This window comes from Microtus pennsylvanicus, chromosome 3 (assembly GCF_037038515.1).
Source record: "Microtus pennsylvanicus isolate mMicPen1 chromosome 3, mMicPen1.hap1, whole genome shotgun sequence".
Lineage (NCBI taxonomy): Eukaryota > Metazoa > Chordata > Mammalia > Rodentia > Cricetidae > Microtus > Microtus pennsylvanicus.
In genome coordinates this window covers 142,032,674-142,053,632 of record NC_134581.1, presented here as the reverse complement: position 1 = coordinate 142,053,632, position 20,959 = coordinate 142,032,674, and the positions used below count along the sequence as shown (strand labels likewise).

The following is a 20,959-nucleotide window of genomic DNA, read 5'->3' as shown; positions in this document are numbered from 1 at the left end:
TAGGGCGGAGCGCCAGGCGAGCGTCACGCCGAGGACGCCGCGGGGCCTGCTTATCGCCGGTTCAGCGCAGCCCGGAGTCGCCCAGGCCTGAACTCCTACCCAGGTCCCGGTGACGACCCCGGGCCCGCGAGGACGCCGGAGGCCACCCCCCGGGCGTGGGGAGCGGAGCCGCGGGTCAGCTCTGCGAGCGTCCCGTGCGGGCCTGGCCGGCCCCGCCCCCGCCCCGGGCCATGGCCCAGCCCTTGTCCCGGCCCCTCATCCTATCCCAATCTCAGCTTTGGCCGCCGGCCACGCCCTCGCCCCACTTCCCAAACCTGCCCCGGCCCGGGCCTATGTCCCAGCGAATGCCCAGGACCAGGTCCCCGCTCCAGCCCCAGTCCCTGCCTCTGACTTGGCCGCTATCTCCGCCTCGGCCCTTGTTCCACCCCTTGTCACAAATCCCAGCCCAGCCTCTGACCCTGTCCCATTCCCAGCGTTTGCTTAAGCCCCTGGCCCAGCCCCAGCCCTTGCTCCCGTCCCCATTTCCCTCACTCCTCCCAGCACATCTTCTGCCCTTGTTTGAGCCCCAGTGCTCAGTCCAACGCAACCCAATATCTCAGCCTTTGCCCCCATCTCTGTGTTTGCCCAAGTCTCTTCCGCTGGCTCCCCGCCTCTCTCATACTCTGCCCCTCTCCCAGCCTCGACTCAGGTCTGGGCTCCAGTTGCCGCCAGCCCTATTGCTGCTGTTGCTGTTTTCTGTCCTTGGTCCAGGGGCTGGTGAGTGTGGAAACAGGAAAAATTGAGATAAGGATGGGGTTCCGGGGAGGGAGGGCTTGGAAAGGGTTGGGAGAGGTGGGACTTGGGGAGCTAGGTCACTGGGGACGTGGGAGGAAATAAGGGGAGAAGGGCTTACACAAGAGATTGGTTTGGCGGACTTCAAGAGTGGTGTTGCTCAGCTGGTTCAGCAGGTGGCTAATAGTCCCGAAAAAGCTCTGCGAGATTTCATTTTTTGGTGTCCATCCTGACCCCTTGGGAAGTCTTGGGGGCTTTACTCCTGCGAAATTCTATGGAGACGACATAGTCCTATAGAATAGACACTTCAGTTCTAGGTCCAGACATGGCCTAAACCTTTGTGCCAAGTGCACATTCCAAACAGTCTTGAAGACAACATGTTGCATTGCATAGACGGATGTGGGTTAGTTGCTATTATAATAAGCTTTCTTCTTGTGCTGGGTCTTTCCCCAAGCAAGCGCCACTGGGCTATGGATAATTTGATACTTTTAAAGCATGGCTGAACCTCAGCAGCATTCTACAGATGGGGAAACTGAGGCTCAGTGAGGGCGTAATTTGTTTAGAGTTGTATTGTGTGTAAGTGGCAATAGTGGGGCTAGAAAAAAGGGTTCCTAGGGTTCCTAGTTGCTATGACATACTGGTTGGCTCCCTCCCGTCCCCTTTCTCTCTCTGAATACCTTCCAGGTTGAAGTATTCTTCCATTGGCCCAGAGCATACTTTCTTGTCTCCCTAGTCTGTCTGCCAGGAGGCTTAATTCATAAACAGTTTCTCATTTGTCAGGTGTCAGTCTTTATCCAACGCGTAGCCTAGGAAGTCAGTTGGTTGGGAGGAGTGGCCCAGCTTCTTAATGGCTAGACCGAGGGATGCAGAGACTGCTCCAGCCTAAGGGCAGAGATAACCTCAGCCCCAGGCCACCTTTGCTGAGTGGCACTGGGACTGAGCCGTGCTCAACAGTCTTTGGCAGTAACATCTGTGGACGGAGGTGGGTTTCATTGATCTCCGTGGGCTGGCTTTAGTGTACAGCTTGAGGTCAGCGCATCCTGCAGAGATGTGCGGGTGCTATGTACCTGTGTGTATAACAGGAATCTGTGGGAATGGTGTGTGTGCGGCATGTGCTCATGCTTACACACTGGTGACATGTATTTTATCTGAGTGTACACGAGCTGACATGGTTTTGGAGTGCATACATATGTCATTGTGTGAGGGGCAGGGGACATGTGATGTGGCCCACACACTCTCAGCTTGGCCCACTCCTCTTATGAATATATCGCTGAAGTGCGGCTTGTGGAAGGAAGGGCCCAGGGTGGAGGAATGGACATCCATTGTTGATGACTGCAGAAACAGCTGGCAGTCAGGTTTTTGGTTTTGATGAGGGGAGTTTGCACACACTCGTATGATTTAGGTGGTGGGAAAGCACCTATATGTTATTGTAGAAGGGGAGCCAGGACGAGTCCGCTGGGACATGGTTCTGGTAGGCCCTGTTCAAATCCCAAATCAAAGAATGAGGTGAATAGGACTGTTTCCCAAGGATCCACCCCGCCTTCAAACTCCTTCTAAGTTCCTCCCAAGCTCCAAGCTGCCGCTCTCTCCTTTTCCTTCAAGCACATCCTGTGACACCCACAGCCTCCATAGCCTCTGGTTTGATGGAATTGGCTCGGCAGTTCCCTGATTCTCCAGGCCAAGTAAGCTCTTTGTGCTTGTCTGGTGCTCACTTTAGGAGGAGCAGCCTGCCCTAACCCCAGCAGAGGGCACTCCAGAGCTCTTATTGCTTGTAACAATAGTATTCAGGGCTGCTCAGTTTGGAGGCAGAGCTGTCTTCTCCTTTAGCTAGTCTCCCTGCCCCTCATCTGCTTTGGATACCTCCCCACCACTGTCTGAGTGCAGCTCTGAGCCTTTGGTTGCTGGGCAGTGCAAGCTGGCAGTTTCTCTTGTTGAGATTGGTCTTCGGTTGGCACAGCAGTCTAGTCCTTTGGTGCTGTCATGGCCTTTGAGCCACTCTGGCCGGTGGCTTCTGCTTGTATAAGGTACCTCTGGAGTGTGACTCTTCAAAGGTGCCCCAGTTTAGTGTGGCCAACCTGCTGTCCTTCAGCAGCCTCCCTTTACTGATGCCCCATGTCTCTGTTACTTTAAATACCTCATTTTAGGGGTCATGCTCCCATCTCCAGGAGTAGAGACCATCAGAGTAGGGAAGCCATGTGGGTATTTCTTGTGTTGCTGAAATCTCCTCTTCCAACCTTTACTGTGTCTTGAAGACACCTGAGTCCACCCAGCTTTCCTCCTGTCCAGAGACATATTTCTGGGCTTCTTTGGAACTGTTTTGAAATGGGGGGGGGCGCAGGCCATTGAGAGAGTAGAGACAGAGAGGCCATGAGAGTGCTTTATATGGGGACACTGCCTGCACTCTGAGCCACCTTCTCCTGTCAGGTGTATCCTGTTACCTTCACTGCCACGACACTCCTGTCCTATGTGCATGCGTGGCTAGGGCCTGTGGCTTTCCTGTCCACTGTGAGCATTTCAGCTAGAGATACACACACACACACACACACACACACACACACACACACACAGAGAGAGAGAGAGAGAGAGAGAGAGAGAGAGAGAGAGAGAGAGCGAGAGCGAGCGAGCCAGAGAGCCTGGTCTACTCCAAATATTCCAAAGTAATTTAGGGTGCCACTTAGTCACCGAATGACTGCCTTTCAGGACCTCCTCCTGGGAGAACACCCTGGCTATGCATTTTGACCCTAGAGCGTCTGATCACTCTCCTCTCTTGGGCACTGTCGTGGTGGCCTGCCAGCTCCTGTTCTTGACTCTGCCACCCAAGCAGCTCCCTTGCAGCCTCACCACACCTTCCCCTCCCCTCTTCTGCCCTGAGCTGGTATACAGACAGCTCTTGTGAAGCTTCTGAGAATTTTTACTGCTCCTAACCACTGGGGCATAGAGAAGGGCAGAAAACAAACAAGTTACAGAGTTCTGTGCTGACTCCCAAGCCCCACAGGTGGAGTTCTAGCTTGCTCAGTGGCTTAAGAGCCTATGCCAACACACACACACACACACAAACACACGCACACACACACACACACTTGCACACCCTGTTTAGTTAGGCTTGGTGAGAGGAGAATAATACCTCCTAAGTCAGTGACCTTGACGTTATATGAAGTGTCCTAAATTCTCAGTTTTCTAATTTTTTTGTGATAGGCATTTTTTTAAGATCAAGGTTTTGTGAGGAACTAAGCAGACACTGGCTAGGTTAGCATAAACCCCAGCTCCTGGCTGGTGGAGTGTGATTGTTGGCTTGGTGCTGTTGGTGAGGAAAATGGGCTTGCAACCAAGTGGAAATGCCTTTGTCCTCCCTTCCGCTGACTCCCTTCTGCTTCCCAGGAGGCCTTTTCCTGACCGATTACTCCACCTGCTCACCCCGAAAGCTCAGCCCATTTCGCTCCTTTGCCAGCACCGAGCTCTTCCACTTCCACGTTCCTGAGGACACGTTCCTGGCTGTTTGGAACCTCATCATCTTCAAGGAACAGGGAGGAACCTTTGGGGACCACTGCCCAGATCAAAGTGTGACTGTGTGAGTGTTTGATCTGTATCCCCAATTTCCAACCCTAGTTACTTTCCAAACTGGAGTGTGACATTTTGAGGTCTAAACACGCCCCCTGACCGTGACCTTGACCCTTATCCAGGTTGAATAAGGCCTCCTTGTCACCTGACTTCATGTAACTACCGTGGATACTTGAACTGACCTATTGCCCCTTATGAACTCCATCTCTTCCTGGGATAATTCTGTGGTATATGTCAGTATAGGAAATCTGTTTGTTTACTAGTGATGAATGACAGTTTTTTTTAACCCCTATTTCCTAATTCCTACCCCACTGCTCTTCCTTTCATGTCACCCAGGTATTTCCGCTCTGGAGCGCCCCCTGTCATCAATCCCCTGCATACACACTTTCCAACAGACACGGCTGTGCCTGGGGTTTTCTCACTCACCCTCAGCTGGACACTGCCCAACAGAACCTCAGGCATCTTTAACGTCAGCAGCCCCTTACCTGGGGACTGGTTCTTGGCTGCACACCTTCCCCAAGCCCATGGCCACATCTCTGTCAAGGTGGGTTGATGCTCCCTGGGACAGGAGGAATCATATCTTCCCATCCATCGCTGCTGAGTGCCCGCTGGCATCATAGCCCTTTTATCAGAGAGAGCACCAGCACCAGCATGGCTGGGGGGGCACTATTATAGCCCAGCAGCTTAGCTTGTGGGATGGTCTGTAGTTGAAAATTGGGACATGGTGATTCTGGGTAGGTTGAAGAGAAACTACGAAGTCCAAAATCTGCCATACAAACACAGCACTGTTTTATTTTTTAATTTTGGTTTATAATAGCCCTGAAACGTCTCTCAGGCTACATCCTTGTCTCTAGCTCAGGCATCACGGTTTCAGGTCTCTCCTTTGCCCTCTGAGAAACCATGAGAGAAAGTTTTCCTAATAAAAGAAGCTTTAGATAGCTGATATCCTTCCCGACCATTACCTTCCTTTCCTCTGAATGTCAGCGTGGACTTTAACACAGCGGAGATTGTCAGTCTGAAGGGAAGGGCCAAAGGTCAGGATGTTTCTTTAGTTTGAAGTGAAAGACAATACCACAATGTTTTCCTGCCACTCTGGTGTGTTAGACAAGTTGGGATTCCTCCTGGGAGTGAGGAAGTACATAGGTTTCCTCCTTCTGCCCATTGCAGGAGAGGGAAGGCATGGTGAGCTGGCCACTGTTAGTCTGGTGGCCGTGTGTGTGTTGAAGGACAGAGAATGAACAGGTGAGGATTAAGAGTGTTATAAAGTAAGAGCATTAAGCAAGAAAGCCAGTGGTGTTTGGCCTTTGAGGATTAAGAGGGACAGAAATTCCCAACCAGGTGAAAATTGCCTCTGAATTGGCATAGTATCTTGACCAGTCTAGGCTGAGTGTTGTAAAGTCCATGAAGACCTGGGAGCCCTCTAGATGAGAGCATGCTGGGAGATTACCTGTCTCTGGACTCTTGATTCCTGTTGAACTAAGGATTTTTATACTAGGAAGAATGTCTTCATTGATCTTTGGTCAAATCTCAAAGACACTGCCTCTTGACTCAGTCATGATCTTGTCTCATTTTGTAAGAACTGAGGGAAGAATCTTCTAGCCCAGTGGTTCTCAACCTTCTTAATGTTAGATCATTTAACACAGTTCCTTATGTTGTGATGACCTTCAACCATAAAGTTATTTCATTGCTACTTCATAAATATAATTCTACTATAAATATAATTCTACTATTACTATTACTATTAAGGAATGTGGAGCTGAGACCCGGATAGGCGTGGCCAGGATTGCTTGGGGATAGCAGTACAGAGCAAGGCTTCCTAGAACCTGGTGCACGATTCAAAGTGTCTAGATCACTGGGGAGTGAGAAGACAAGCAGGCCTGGCGTACATGTTTGCATCTAGAGAGAGTTTTCAGTCCCAGCAGGACTTGGCACTGCAAATAGAGGCCTAGACAGCCATGCTCTCTGCAGTGTGGTGAGACCAGAGAGAAAGGGCACAGTTTGGTCACTGGAGGCTGCAGGTCTGAGCACTGGCAAGTGCAGCTCTTTGGATGTGCCTGTTCTAGAGGTTGGATGGGCAAGGATCTTGGATGTGGTTCTTCTAAAGTGTTGATTACCTTCTTGAATCATACATGGGCCTCTAAGGATTCTTTAGCTCCTCAATCCTGGGAAACTAGCCTTCTTCCCTAGTCTTGAGTTTCTCTCCCTGTAGATAACTAGTATCCAGATTTCAACTCCTTCCACATATCATTCTTTCCTCCTTGACTGGTCTTGTCTTGGCGTTATGACTCCCGTGTTTTGTACCAGGCCTTTTCTTTTGGGCCACCAACCAGCTCCCAAATCATGACACAGAGACTTCTTATTAGTTTTGAATGCTTGGCCTATCTTAGGCTCATTTCTGGCTCTTTAACTTAAGTTAACCTCTTTCTTTTTACCTGCCTTTTGCCTTGGGGCTTATTACCTTTCTTACTTCAGTATTTCTTACTTTTACTGTTTCTCATGTCTAGTTGGCGGCTGCCTGACTTCTCACCCTGGGCGTCTCCCTCATTCTCTCCTCTTTCATCTTTTTTTCTCTCTAGATTCCTCCTCCTACTTATTCTCTCTGCCTGTCAGTTCCTCCTATTCCTCTCCTGCCTAGCTATTGACTGTTTAGCTTTTTGTTAGACCAATTAGGTGCCTTTAGGCAGGCAGGGTAAAACAAATACAACACATCTGTACATAGTTAAACACACATCCTTACATAGTTAAACAAATACAGCATAAAGAAATATAACACATCTTTGCCTAGTTAAAATAATATTTCACAACACTTTTTTCCCTGATGTTTCTGCTTGATCTGTGTGTGCTGTTACAACCTGAGGCTTGGTCTCAGAAGAACTCCTTTTTGTTTTTCATTCTCTTTTTTGGTGTCTATGGCAGAGTTGTTTTAAATACTGTCTATGCCTCTTTAGAGTAGACAGCCAGTCTTATATTCTTTGAATCTCAAACTATATCTGCGAGCTTTCATGACACCTTCAACTGCTTCTAAGAACAGTCTCAGGTTTAATATGCCCCAAGCAAAGCAGAGCCCCAAACTCTGACTCCTACTTTACTTCCAGGCTTGGGGGTCTTCCTTTTGGTTGTCTTCTTCCCAGTAGATAGCCACTGCCCACCAGTTGTTCAAGCCTCAAATGTGTCATCACTCTTGAGTCTTACTTTTCTCTTGCTTCCTCATGACCAGTTCCTAAAGTGTGTTCCTCTGCTCTCAACACATCTGCAGATGCCTCTCCACCTAGCACATCTCCAGTGCTCTCCTGTACCGCCATAACAGTGACCTCCTGAATGTCGCTCTGCTTCCTCTCCCGCCCCTGCAGTCTGTCCTGCTGTCACTCACTTCTACACTAATTGCTGTTGACTGACTGAGGACAGGAAACTGGGGACGGGGAAGCCACGTGTCCTTGAGTATCTTCAGTCTGCAAGCCTGTCATAGTCAGGGTTTCTCCTGCCGTGGAGAAACAGAACACCGTGACTGTGGCAGTGTGGAGAGGAAGGGGTTTCTTTCAGCTTACAGCTCTCAGGTCATACTCGATTGCCAAGGGAAGCCAGGGCAGGAACTCAAATAGGGAAGGAATCTGGAGGTGAAGGAGGTGATGCAGAGGCCATGGAGGAACACTGCTTACTGACTTGCTTCCTCTAGCTTGCTCAGCCTGGTTTCTTATAGAACCCAAGATCACCAGCCCAAGGGTTACCCCACCACAGTGAACTAGCCCCTCCCCCACATCAATCATCAATCCAGAAAATGCAGCATAGACTTGCCTACAGGCCAGTCTGCTGGGGCGCATTTTAACAATTGGGCATGGTGACTCGTATCTGTAATCCTGTTTCTAAGAGGCTGAGGTTGGAAGATTGGCATGAGTTGTAACCAGCCTGGACTACCAGGTGAGGTCAAGGCTAGCCTGGACTACAGAATAAGACCTGGTATCCTCTCTAAAGAACAAAAAAGAAAAGACATTCCCTGTGCCCCACAAAATAGGAGGAGTTCCCATAGTCCAAAGCCTTCTGCTAGGCCCTCCACCATTCTTGGTTTCTGCTTCATATTGAAGAAGAGACTGGATGTTGAAGGAACACAGCCAGAGCATGCCTGGTCCTGATCCCTTCCTGAACTCAACAGTAAGCATGGGCACAGTGTTTCTTTCCCTCGGCTGTGAGGCAGGGGCATACCAAGCATGAGACTGCCGTGGATTCCTGTGTTCAGTGGGGTGGTGGACTGGGGGTCCTCTGAAATGTAATGCCAGAGTATTTCTGATCCATAGGGTTTGGCATGAGAAGTGAGGGACATCTGCTTTGGATGTCAGAGATGGAAAATTCTGGATAATTGTATCACTCAAGGAAGTCTCTTCTGGGCACCCATCCTTCAGCTCGACAGCTGTTTTGTTTCCAGCACCTCAGATGTGTCAGGTGGTGTGCTAAGCATCGGGAATGAACAGTGAGATGGCAGGGCAGGGCGGCTGCCTCTTCGCACAGCACTGTGATCAGCCCAGAGCCCAAGGCTTGGCCGACTCATGGTGGAATGTCAGGGCCTGGAACTTTCTCCCAGAACAAGGCTTTGGAGGCACATCTTATCAGAACAACCACCATAACAAGCATAGTCTCTAGTTTATCAGGCCAACCAAAGGCCTGGTCTACATGGTTAGCGAAGCCTCATTCAGAGACCCTTACACCCTTTAGCTGATGGGTTTGTGGGGCGTAGAAGAGGTCGCTGCTGTGGAAGGAGAGCTGTGATGTTGAGTGATGGGGTTTCTGGGAGGGGGCTCTCACTATAGTAGGACAGGGTCTTGGGAGCTTGTCCAGTACAAGAGAAGCCTTGGGAAGTGTGGTGGCTGTCCTTCGCTGTCCAAAGAAACAGTCTGAGGCCATAGGTCAGGTCAGAGTAGCTGTGAGGGGACAGATTTTGGCTTCAAAAAGGTCAGTGCTGTCTGCAGCTGGGCTGATTTATGAGTTTGGCAGACATTCACGGCAAGTTGTGCAGAGCATGATAGGCCCATGTTGGGCGGGCCAAGTCCTGTTCTCAAGTTCCAAATAGTCTGGAGGTTGCTTAGGTAGTAGTCTTCACAGTGTGCTGGAGCAGAGGTCAGACAGGCACATGTCAGAAGGGCAGCCTAGAGAGCAGGAACAGTTAAACTAGTGGTGGTGGGAGGGTTGGACCAGAGGCCTAGGAGGAGCTTTCCATGCCCAGAAGAGCCAGTGAGAGTTGTGGGATGGGATGGCTTGCTGTGCAGTGTGTGCGGGGACTGCTGGCTAGCAGTGTACCAAGAGGAGGGCTGGGCTGGGAGAAGGCACAGCAGAGCCACAGCATCAGTGTTGGGTCCTTGAAGACCCAGATAGAGCAGAGGTGACCAGAATGATGGGCCTAAGAGCTGAGGGGATGGCTCAGGGGGTAAAGCACTTGCTTTACAAGCACGAGGACAGGAGTTCAGACCCCAGAACTCATATAAAGCTGAGTAGCATACATCTGGAATCCCAGTGCTTCTCTGACAAGATGGTGGTGGGGACAGGAGACTCTCCAGAAAATCACAGGCCAAGCTGGTGGGCCAGCTAGCCTGGCTCATACAGCTGCAAACAAGATGAGGCCTGCCTCAAGCAAGGAGGAATGAGGAGACAGATCTGAGGTTCCCCTCTGCCGTGTGGCTGCACTAAAGTACATGAACACACACAAATAAAAAGGCGTTTCTCCTTTGAAGAGGCTGCTCCTGTACTTGGTATGTCTTTCTTCAGAGTATCTTTTCCCTCAACCCTTGTAGTTAAGCCCATTCTAAAATATTTTTAATACAAAACTTAATAAAAATGACTACTCAGGTAGGAAAAGTTCCGAACTTAGCTCCAGAATGGGAGCCCCGGGAACTGGAGGATGAAAGGGTTTCTTCAGGACCCCTCCAGCAGGTTATATTAGCCTTGGTTTGGTAGTGTCCCCACTGTCTCTCCTGCTACCCCTTTTTGTTTCAGGGTCTCCAGGACGAGTGTCAGTACCTCCTTCAGCCACAGCTGATTGTCCGACGTTTACTGGATGTGGCTGTACTGGTTCCTGGCCGTCCCTCAGAGCAAACCCTCTCCTCCCACAATCGTTCAGCCTTGTATAAGTGAGTAAACACTCCAAACCTGCCCTGCCCTTTCCTCCTCTGGTCTTATACAGGGATCCATCTTGCTTTCCTTCTAGCCAAAGTAACCCAGAGTCCCCAGGGTGGGTCCCGTCCAGTCTCCTCTCCCCTCACACCGAGGAAGATCTGAGCGGGCCACCTGTTCCTTCCCTTTCTTCTGTTTCTCTCTCATGTCTCTTACCTCTCTGTCTTTTCTTGCCCCCAACCTGTCCTCTGTTCAGGGTCTTTGTGCCCAGCTTCACTTACAGGGTTTCAGCACAACTGGTGTGTGTAGGGGGCCGAGGGGCATCTGCCTGCCCCCTGACACTGCGCCTACGTCCCAAGGCCCCACCACTGCACAACTCAAGCTCTGTGGCCTGTGGAGGTGCCTCAGTATGCCAGCTGGAGTTGGCCCTGCCCCCCTGGGGGCACTGGGTCTATGTGCGTGTGGAGACACCATCCCGCGGCCCTGGCAGGATCATCCGCTTCCAGCTATGTGTACGGTTACAAGGTCAGAGCCCCTTCATCTGCCTCAACTCCCAATCTATGCAGGGATGTACCTGGGGTAATCTGGATGGCTATGTTCTGAGACCCTCAACCACATCCTTACAGTTTCCTATACCCCACCCAGGTTCCTTCACACTCCTGAGGTCCCATCTCCTTGGAACTTCAGGTCATTGGGTAGCCTTCATAATGTGTCTTTGTGCCTGACTTGGGACAACTAAAGGCTTTCTTTCTTTCTTTCTTTCTTTCTTTCTTTCTTTCTTTCTCCCCCTCTCTCTTTCCCTATCCATCTCCATCTCCCTCCCTCCCTCACTCCCTCCCTCCCTCCCTTCATCTCATTTTCAGTGTCCTGGGGTGGACAGGGCCAGCCAGGACTTGAGGAGCTGCTCCAGTCATCAGTACAGTGGCCTCCCATTAGCTTTTAGTACAGTGTTTTCACTGCTTTGAGGAGGACACGTGTGATCTTAATTCCTCTACTCTGACCTTGGGGAGGGACAGATGACTACAATGTAGTGATTGAATCTCTGTGACAATTAGGAAACACCTGGACCCTGTGCCATGGTCTCGATGCCTCCTTTCTCCAGGCCCATTCTATTTTAGTTTACATTCCTTCCTCCCCTTTGCTAGCTCAACAGGAGTTGGGCTCAGTTCTGGTCTGTGGTGGGGCTATGGGGCTGTACGGACCTCATGTCTCACTTTTGGTTTCTTCTCCTTCACAGAGTGTCCACAACCCAGCCTGTCCCGTGCCTTGGTCCCTGGGGCTGCCATGAATATGCCCCAATCACTGGGCAACCAGCCACTGCCCCCAGAGCCACCATCCCAGGGGACCCCTGTAGAAGGGTCTGCAGCCACATCGCCACCTGAGCACTGCTGGCCAGTGCGTCCCACTCTGCGCAACGAGCTGGATACCTTCTCTGTCCACTTCTACATCTTCTTTGGTCCCAGCGTGGCTCTTCCACCTGAGCGCCCAGCTGTGTTTGCTCTGAGGCTGTTGCCAGTGCTGGACAGTGGAGGTGTCCTTAGTCTGGAGCTGCAGCTCAATGTGGTACTTCTTGGGAAGGGGTGCTTCCCTGTTGGGGAGTCTGAAGGAAGGTTGCAGGCGTGCAGGGCCCTGCCTCCTTCTGGCACTCTTTCCAGGTCGCTTCTGTGCTTTGTTCTCAGCCCCCACTGCCTTGTGAGAGCTGCGCCAGCCAGGACACAATGGTCCAGGGTTCTAGTTTGTAGGTTGACCTGTTAGAGGGCTGATCGCAATGGTAGTTCATTTCTGTAACGAGAGGCCATGCAGTCTGTGTTCAGACAGCTCCTGTAGCTAGTGGCATTCCCAATAGTCTACTAGGACTGTTTTCCTGAACTTTACCCACTGACTTTGTTCTGTCTAGATGTCATATCTAGCAAATCCACGTGTGTCCTTGTTTGTAGTAATAGATTCTTTTAGAGAAGTTTTAGATTTATAGAAAAAAATGAACAGTGAGTAACTGCTTGGGTCTGAGCTAGCTCAGAGGATAAAGTGCTTGCCTTCCAAGCACACACCTATAATCTCAGCACTGAGGAGGTGGAAACAGGATAGTCCCTGGGCCAGCCTGGCCTAATTGGTGAGTTCCAGGTCAAATGAGAGGCCATGCTTCAAAGACAAGGTGGATAGCATTTGAAGAATGATACTTAACATTGAACTCTGGCCTTCACACGCACACACCTGTGCCCACACACGCATGCACACGTGCAGGTGCAAGCACACACAAAGACAGTACAGACCCCGTTCATTACCATGTATCACCTTAATGCTGTGCATTGGCTACAATGCTATGCTATTTTAGCAGCCCTTCAGCTGTTTCCATCGCTCTCTCAACAGCTGAACCCCTTCAGTGTCGGGGACTCCGGTGTTAGACTTCCCTCTACCCGACACTCATCCCTCTGTTCCACTTTGATTGGCCATCATGTCTCTGAAAGTGATAATCTGAACTGGTATGACCAGTGTGGCAGGCAAACTGTTTATCCATTTATTTATTTATTTTTTCAGACAGTCTCACTAAGTAGCCCTGAGGGCCTGGAACTTGCTATATAGACCAGGCTGGCCTCAAACACAAAGATCTGCCTGCTTCTGCCTCCTGAGCAGTGGGATTAAAGGTGCACATCCACACCCAGCCAAGCCTTGACTTCATACATCTGGAGAACAAGTGTGTCTTTAAGCTGTTGCATTACACTGAGCTCATCGGGGATTGTGGTGGACTAAGAACCCTGGATCTTTTTTATTTCTTCCAAGTATTTTGATCTTTCCCCTGGATCAAGGACTATGTACCTGGGGGCTGCTTTTGGCTATTCCTATCTCTTTCACTGAGTAGTACTTCTGCATATTGCCCTCCCGGCCTTCCACTGAAGGATGTGATAAACCACTCTTGTGCTTGAGGACAGGTGTACGTACGCAGCATTGTCTGGTGAGAATTCAGCTGAAGAAAGGCGTGTGTGGTGGCATACACACATGATCCCAGCACAACGAGGCCAGTCAGAGCCTGGGTCAGTTACATATAGTGAGTTTCAGGCCAGGCAAGCCTGGGTTACATGAAATGCTACCTCAGAAATACCAAAAGTAATACTAAGAATTTAGCTGAAGTCCACCCTGGAGACTCCAGCGAACCCAGATGTGCTCACAGATGAGGAGACTCATGGGGCACCTTCTCCGCTTTAGTCAAGTACATAGCTCATGTCTAGGGACAGCCTTATTTTTCCAGCCTGATTTGAAATGTTCTCCCAAGCCTTTATTTTTATCCTAATTTAATGTGTCAGGCTGCCTCAGATCTTTCTTGAGATGAATTTGTGGCGTCCCATTCCTCCCTCAAAGACAGCCACCCCTTACATCCACACCTGGGGATATCTGTGTTCTTTTCACCCCAGTCAGATTGCTCCATTTAATCTCTCTGGCTTCAGCTCCCTCCATTTGTACTTGGGATCATTTCACTTGAGGAGTGCATTTTCTTAATAAGCTTTCAGCCCCAGGATTAGGGAACTGAGAACCTTAAGTTACCTTCATCTTTTGCTGGTATCTACGCCTGGCATCAGATAGGATGAACCAAGGTGCCTTCTCTTCCAGAGGGAAGATTCAGAGTCAGGGCTTGCTTTGTTGTTAGACTTTGAGAGTCTGGCTGTGAGGATCTGATGGATCTCTGGCTCCTACTGAGTAAGAGCACAGCTTTGATGGATTGATCCCTGGAGGAGTGGGCCCACCCAGAGGAGAATGGGACTTCCAGCCTTAGGGAGTGGGAGAAGTGACAGGTCTGGGGTGGCCCACCCCAAGGGTCTGACAGCCTCATTTGCATCTTCACCCTGCTCAGAGTTCCCTGCACCAAGAAAATGTAACAGTGTTCGGATGCCTGACTCATGAGGTGCCCTTGAGCCTGGGGGATGCTGCTGTGACGTGTTCCAAAGGTGGGGATGGGAATGGGGAATAAAGGGAGGCTGGGTTCCCAGAAGTGGGTTCTAACTCCGTGCTGACCACTTCTCTCTCCTGGGCCCATGCTTCCCCTTTAGAGTCCCTCTCAGGTTTCCTCCTCTCAGTCAGTGTCACGTCCAGAGTGGCCAGACTTCGAATTCCTTTCCCACAGACGGGGACCTGGTTCCTGACCCTCCGCTCTCTTTGCGGGGTGGGACCTCGGTGAGCAAGAGCAATAGGGGACATAGCTGGAGCTGGGTTGGGGATGGCCCTGGCCTCAAATAACCAGGAGCTTGTATGCTCGCAGGTTCGTGCGATGCCGCAATGCGACGGCTGAAGTGCGGTTGCGCACCTTCCTGTCCCCATGCGTGGATGACTGTGGGCCTTATGGCCAGTGCAAGCTGCTGCGCACCCACAACTACCTGTACGCGGCCTGCGAGTGCAAGGCTGGTGAGCGGGCTTGGGGGGAGCAGGTCAGACTTGGCCTGTGCACGGGGTGGGGAGCAGGTCAGACTTGGCTGTGCATGGTGAGCGGGCTGGGGGGGAGCAGGTCAGACTTGGCTGTGCATGGTGAGCGGGTTGTGGGGGGAGCAGGTCAGACTTGGCTGTGCATGGTGAGCGGGCTGTGGGGGGAGCAGGTCAGACTTGGCTGTGCATGGTGAGCGTGCTCGGGGGGAGCAGGTCAGACTTGGCTTGTGCATGGTGAGCGGGCTGGGGGGGAGCAGGTCAGACTTGGCTGTGCATGGTGAGCGGGCTGGGGGGGAGCAGGTCAGACTTGGCTGTGCATGGTGAGCGGGCTGTGGGGGGAGCAGGTCAGACTTGGCTGTGCATGGTGAGCGGGCTCGGGGGGAGCAGGTCAGACTTGGCTTGTGCATGGTGAGCGGGCTGGGTGGGGAGCAGGTCAGACTTGGCTTGTGCACGGGGTGGGGAGCAGGTCAGACTTGGCTGTGCATGGTGAGCGGGCTGGGTGGGGAGCAGGTCAGACTTGGCTGTGCATGGTGAGCGGGCTGGGTGGGGAGCAGGTCAGACTTGGCTTGTGCATGGGTGGCCAGCAGGGGTGCCTTCTGCCCTCCTTCACCCTGTACCTTCCTTCCCTACTTGCAGGGTGGCGAGGCTGGGGTTGCACAGACAGTGCCGATGCGCTCACCTATGGATTCCAGCTGCTGTCCACACTCCTCCTCTGCCTGAGCAACCTCATGTTTTTGCCACCTGTGGTCTTGGCCATTCGGAGCCGGTACGTGCTGGAAGCTGCTGTCTACACCTTCACCATGTTCTTCTCCACGGTATGTATACAGCGGCACCTCTGCTTCTCTATGTTCTTACTGCAGGGTGGGGAGAGGCTCCACGTTTCCACCACATTCTCTCGGTTTGAGGATGACTGGACCTTCACTATGTCTCCTAGAGCAATGCCCTGCCCGCCCCCAATAACGTGTAGGAAGTGACTTGTCAGGCAGCTTGTGGGATAAATGGCCAAAGCTGCTTCCAAGTCAGCCTCACAGGTGTGGAGCGTCCCAGCCCATGTGGAGGGAGAAGAGATATTGACTGAATACACGGAATGCAATGTGGGATTGGGTGTTCACGGTTTCTCTGTAAGCCAGCACAGCGTCTAACTGTCACAGGGTCTCTCCATGGAGTCTTCACTGTCTCTGTGGGAGGCTCCCCTGCTCAGCAATCTCCATGTTCTCGTCCCAGCTGCCTCACTCTCTCTCATCGTTTGTGAAGTAGAGTTCTAATCTACAGACAAGGTGGGCCTAAAACTCTCCATGTAGTCCAGGCTGGCATTAACCTCTAAGTACTCCTGCCTCAAACCTGACATGCTCTGTGGTTTCTGTCTGTAGCATGCTCATTTTTATGACATGAAAGCATGTCCCCCGTTCAGTCAACATGGCCTTTTTGGTTTCTGTGAGAACTTTTGGAAGGCAGGGAATCAAAAATCTGTTTTAGAGTCTTGAGAAACTTTGTCCTGAGGCATCATGGGAGATATCAATGTGATATAGCTCCCAGCTCAAAGGAATACATTCTGATGTAGATCTATAGGCTTTGTTTGTGTTGAAACAAGGTATCACTGTGTACCTGGCTGGTCTGGAAGTCTTTGCATAGGCCAGGCTGGCCTCAGACTCACAGAGCTCTTCCTGCTTTTCCCTCCAAGTGTGAGATTAAATGTGAGCACCACAACCAACTAGATTTACAGTTTTTAAGTCTCCCTGTTCCCATTATGGAATCTTCACAGTTCCATCTCTGAGTTTTCCAGCTTCTCTGTAGCCAGAAAGGTCCGTATTACCTTCACAAGCCTCTCTGTCAGGAAAGGTGGAAGTACATCTCCTCGTGTGACTTGGCTCCAAACAAGTTTGCTCCCTGCCGAGACCTGGTGTCTGTAGATTCTGTCATCTCACCTGTAGGTCTTTGGTAAACTGTGGCACACAATGCCTACCTGTGAGCGCTGCAGAAATCTTAAATGGACTTTGATTCTCTGTGTTTTGGCAAGAAGAATATCACACAAGACCATATTCATGGGATAGCTCAGTGAGGAAAAGCACTTGCCACTACACCTGACAACCTGAGCTCAACCCCTGTGCCCTATATAGAGGAGGGACAGAGTGGCAGCCTCAGCTTGTCCTTTGAAGTGCAAACACATGCACATACACATACACACACTATTATACTATAAAATGCAATTAAAAAGATGAGTATCACAAAAGTCAATATGTGCTTCCCTGAGTCCCAGGTTGTAGAAATTATATTGGTAGTCTAGGAGAAAGTAGGGGGTTATATGTCCAAGTGAGGATTGCGGGGACTTCTGGGTACTCAGCTACAGAGAAGGCAGAGAAGGCTGTAGCCATGCTACCAGATGGGACCAATGCACCCCAGTTTAGCTGGCTCCCTTTCAGGCCTGGTCTGAGAGTCTCTTTCTATTTTTGTATTAGATTCTGTTCCTTCTTGTTACCAGGTGTGCTGTCTACTGTTACTCACAGAGCCCCCCCACCCCCCACCAACAGCTGTTCTGCCAGCCCACTCTTGGCCTCATGGAGATCTAAAGTGACTCAGAATTAGTAAGAACACTTTACTACAGCAGGAACTGTACAGAACTGAACAGAACATCCATTCTGTCCTAGAATATTCTAGCCCAGATGCCTCTTTGTTATCTAGATACGGTACTAACCTGAAAAGGGACCAAGGAGGAACTGGAGGAAACTCACTCCCTCACCCTGCACGAAGAAACCCCACTCCCCTTTAAAAGATCTATTGTTTTTACTTGTGTGCATGAATTTTTGTGCACCCCATCCATGTGTGCAGTGCCCACAGAGGCCAATGGGTCTGCTAGGACTGGAGTTACAGGAGGTTTTGAGCCATAGTGGGAACTGAACTGGGGGCTTTTGCAAGACAGCCTGTGCTCTTAACTGCCAAACTCTGTCTAGCCTTAACCGTTGTTTTTTTTTTTTTGGTGGGGGGTGTTTTGAGACAGGGTTTTTCTGTAGCTTTGGAGCCTTTCCTGGAACTAGCTCTTGTAGACCGGGTTGGCCTCAAACTACTGGGATTAAAGGCATGTGCCACTACCACCCAGCCCCCTCTATCTTAAAAAAAAAAAAACAGGAGTGTGAGAAAGAGCTGCTGGTGTTAAGTCTGCTACTGAAAGTCCTGCTCTAACTGTTCTTTTCCAGAACTAGCACACCTTTAATCCCAGCACTCGGGAGGCAGAGGCAGGCGGATCTCTGTGAGTTTGAGGTCAGCCTGGTCTACAAGAGCCTAGTTCCAGGACAGGCTCCAAAGCTACAGAGAAACCCTGTCTCAGAAAAAAAACAAAAACCCCCATAGAACTAGTATCCAGTTTTCTGGACACAGGGTTCCTATTGTCTTTTCTTTTTCCTTCTTAGTTTAAACACAGACATGCCTGTTTAAGGACTTGTTGGTTAGTTTGTAGTTGACATACAAGGATAGTAGATGAGTGTCCTCTTCCTTGTCTTAACATAGGATAGTTTACCTCTGGGAGTGGTGCTTATCTGGGGTACAGGAGCAGTCAGCAAGACTATAATCCAGGTGTTTATAGATATAAAATATATTTTTGAAAAATATGCCAAAAACCTAGCACTTGGTTCTCTGTGTAGCCAAACATTCCAGATAATGAGGACAGAAACTGACAGCTATTGAATGTACTGTGTAACATCGCTTATCAGTTCTCATGATTGCACAAGATAATAGGTGGCCGTGGCTGTGAAGAGTGACACTGTGGCCATGGGACAGCATGGTACTCACGCTAGGATACCATATGGTGAAGGGACATGGCCCTGCTCTCCAAATCATGAAGAATTAACATCTGAATATGGATTCATAGGACATTACTTGTCTCCTGAGCATCTCTTCCCGACCTATCCTGGACAGGATCTGACTGCTGCTCAGGCTGGCCTAGAACCTACTATGCAGCTCAGGTTGATCTCGTCCTGAGTGCTGGGATTCCATGTGGCTATCTGGCTATTCTCCTCTTTAGTGTCAGATGTAATAAGCCACTAAATAATGTAGCAGACATCGGTTTCTGATTTGCATTTACTTCTCAAGATTAAGTTTACATTCCAGGCTTAATCAGCGTCTTACACCTGCCTTTGAAGCACATAGAAAGGAGGAGGGGCCTGTGATGACTCCTCACACAAGGAGTGGGGGACCAGTGTCTGAGCTGCCAGATACACTTGGCTGTAAAGCAGACCAGACCTCACTGCTATTTTTCTCAAGAATAAGTGAATCAGGGCTGGAGAGATGGCTCTGTGGTTAAGAGCACTGGCTGCTCTTGTAGAGGATTGGGGTTTGATTCCTAGCACCCACATGGTGGCTAACAACTGTCTGTAACTCCAGTTCCAGTGGATTCTATGCTCTCTTCTTGTGCTTTTGTGGGCACTGAGTACATATGGTACACAGACATGCGTGCAGGCAAAACACCCATACATATAAATCTTAAAAAAAGAATGAAGGAGTCAGGCATTTCCTGGTATTGTTCACCTGTGACCTCTGACCTCTATTTCTCTGACAGAGGAGTAACTCCCATCAGGTCTTTCTTTGGTTTCACAGCCCTGGACTTGTGGCCTCAAGGCCTTTTAACACCCGCACTTTCCTTTTGCAGTTCTATCATGCCTGTGACCAGCCAGGCATTGTGGTTTTCTGCATCATGGACTACGATGTGCTTCAGTTCTGTGACTTCCTGGGCTCCTTAATGTCAGTTTGGGTCACCGTCATTGCCATGGCTCGTTTGCAGCCCGTGATCAAGCAGGTCAGTGCAAAGTGGATCCTGGGAGACAGCCATAGCTAACCTCTATTTAGAATCCACTCATGCCCCCACATCCTGGCCCAATCCTGGAGTCCTGTCTCTGTAGGTGTTGTATTTGCTGGGGGCTATGCTGCTGTCTATGGCTCTGCAGCTTGACCGGCATGGACTCTGGAACCTGCTTGGACCCAGTCTCTTCGCCCTTGGGATCTTGGCTACAGCTTGGGTAAGAGTGGAGAGGCCTGTGAAGGGCAAAGGAGGGGGCAGGAGTGGATACAGGGCGCTGGCCATCTGGTCCCCAGTTCACCTGCTGTTCACAGTGGCCACTCAAGTCTTGGCAGGTGCCTTTAGGTCACACCTAGGGCTGAGGGGAAGTCTGAACTGTCTCTGGCCTCATACTCTAGAGCCTTGTATTCTAGGGCTTCGTATTCCTGAATCCCACTTCTCTGCTTCCCCCAGACAGTTCGTAGCGTCCGGCGCCGGCACTGTTATCCGCCAACATGGCGCCGCTGGCTCTTCTACCTGTGCCCGGGCAGCCTTATTGCAGGCAGTGCCGTCCTTCTGTATGCTTTCGTGGAGACCCGGGACAACTACTTCTACATTCATAGCATTTGGCATATGCTCATTGCTGGCAGCGTAGGCTTCTTGCTACCTCCTCGTGCCAAGACTGACTGCCGGGTCCCATCTGGAACTCGGGCCCGGGGCTGCGGTTACCAGCTGTGCATCAATGAACAGGAAGAACTGGGCCTTGTGGGCCCTGGAGGGGCCACTGTCAGCAGCATCTGTGCCAGCTGAGAGGGGCTTTGGGCCAGGCTCCTAGGGGTTATGAACCCTGCCTAGGGTTCCTCCTGGGGCTGTGGAGCCCTTCTAGGAACAAGGGACAAGTGTGTTTCTTAGAGACGCACAGTCTTTCTCAAGGATGACTGTTTTCAGGGACCAGGAGGCCTTCCCAAGACATGGAGAATTTCCTAAGAGCCCGGAGTCCTCCTGTTCTTCTGGAGTCCTTCTTAAGGATGAGCTATGCAGGACACAGTCCCTCAGGACCAAGGAGGACCTAGGGGTGCGGAGCCCTTCCCAGGGATAGGAAGAGCTCCTACAGACATGAGATACTTCTCAAGGAGACAAATTGTCATCAGGAATGAATCATCAGTACAGAGGGAAAAGGAGTCCATCTTGGAGAAACACATCACCAGATTTTCCCAGAGGCTTTGCAACACTGGCCACATCTGGACTGTGCTGTGCTGGGCAGAGGGCTGGGAGAGACAGCTGGGGCGGGGCTAGGCAGCTGGGGTCCTGATTTGATGCAGGTGGAGTCTGGTTTGTCTCCAATGAAGTCTGTACTGA

The 20,959-nt window shown here is 50.7% G+C and overlaps 1 protein-coding gene across 2 annotated transcripts; it reads left to right on the top strand.

The window, feature by feature from the left end:
- Window positions 1-86: 86 nt before the first annotated feature.
- On the top strand, window positions 87-20,959 carry Tmem8b (transmembrane protein 8B). Of its 2 annotated transcripts, none has more exons than XM_075967342.1 (13): window positions 87-756; window positions 4,150-4,339; window positions 4,666-4,873; window positions 10,309-10,442; window positions 10,682-10,950; window positions 11,663-11,988; window positions 14,270-14,363; window positions 14,466-14,589; window positions 14,675-14,817; window positions 15,472-15,650; window positions 19,475-19,621; window positions 19,725-19,841; window positions 20,075-20,959. In XM_075967342.1, exons 1-13 carry the CDS (start codon window positions 231-233, stop codon window positions 20,408-20,410), a joined length of 2,793 nt encoding a protein of 930 aa, XP_075823457.1. In that variant the 5' UTR covers window positions 87-230; the 3' UTR covers window positions 20,411-20,959. The 2 variants fall into 2 exon arrangements, with proteins under 2 accessions (XP_075823457.1, XP_075823458.1); XM_075967343.1 differs by having other exon boundaries at window positions 20,079-20,389.

What these genes read in the sequence shown, in the direction of transcription:
- Tmem8b (XM_075967342.1), top strand. Translation starts at nt 231, where the DNA reads ATGGCCCAGCCCTTGTCCCGGCCCCTCATCCTATCCCAATCTCAGCTT. An exon ending in ATGGCCACATCTCTGTCAAG is followed by an intron (nt 4,874 to 10,308) that starts GTGGGTTGATGC and finishes TTTTTGTTTCAG; the next exon opens with GGTCTCCAGGACGAGTGTCA. An exon ending in TGCTGTGACGTGTTCCAAAG is followed by an intron (nt 14,364 to 14,465) that starts GTGGGGATGGGA and finishes CTTCCCCTTTAG; the next exon opens with AGTCCCTCTCAGGTTTCCTC.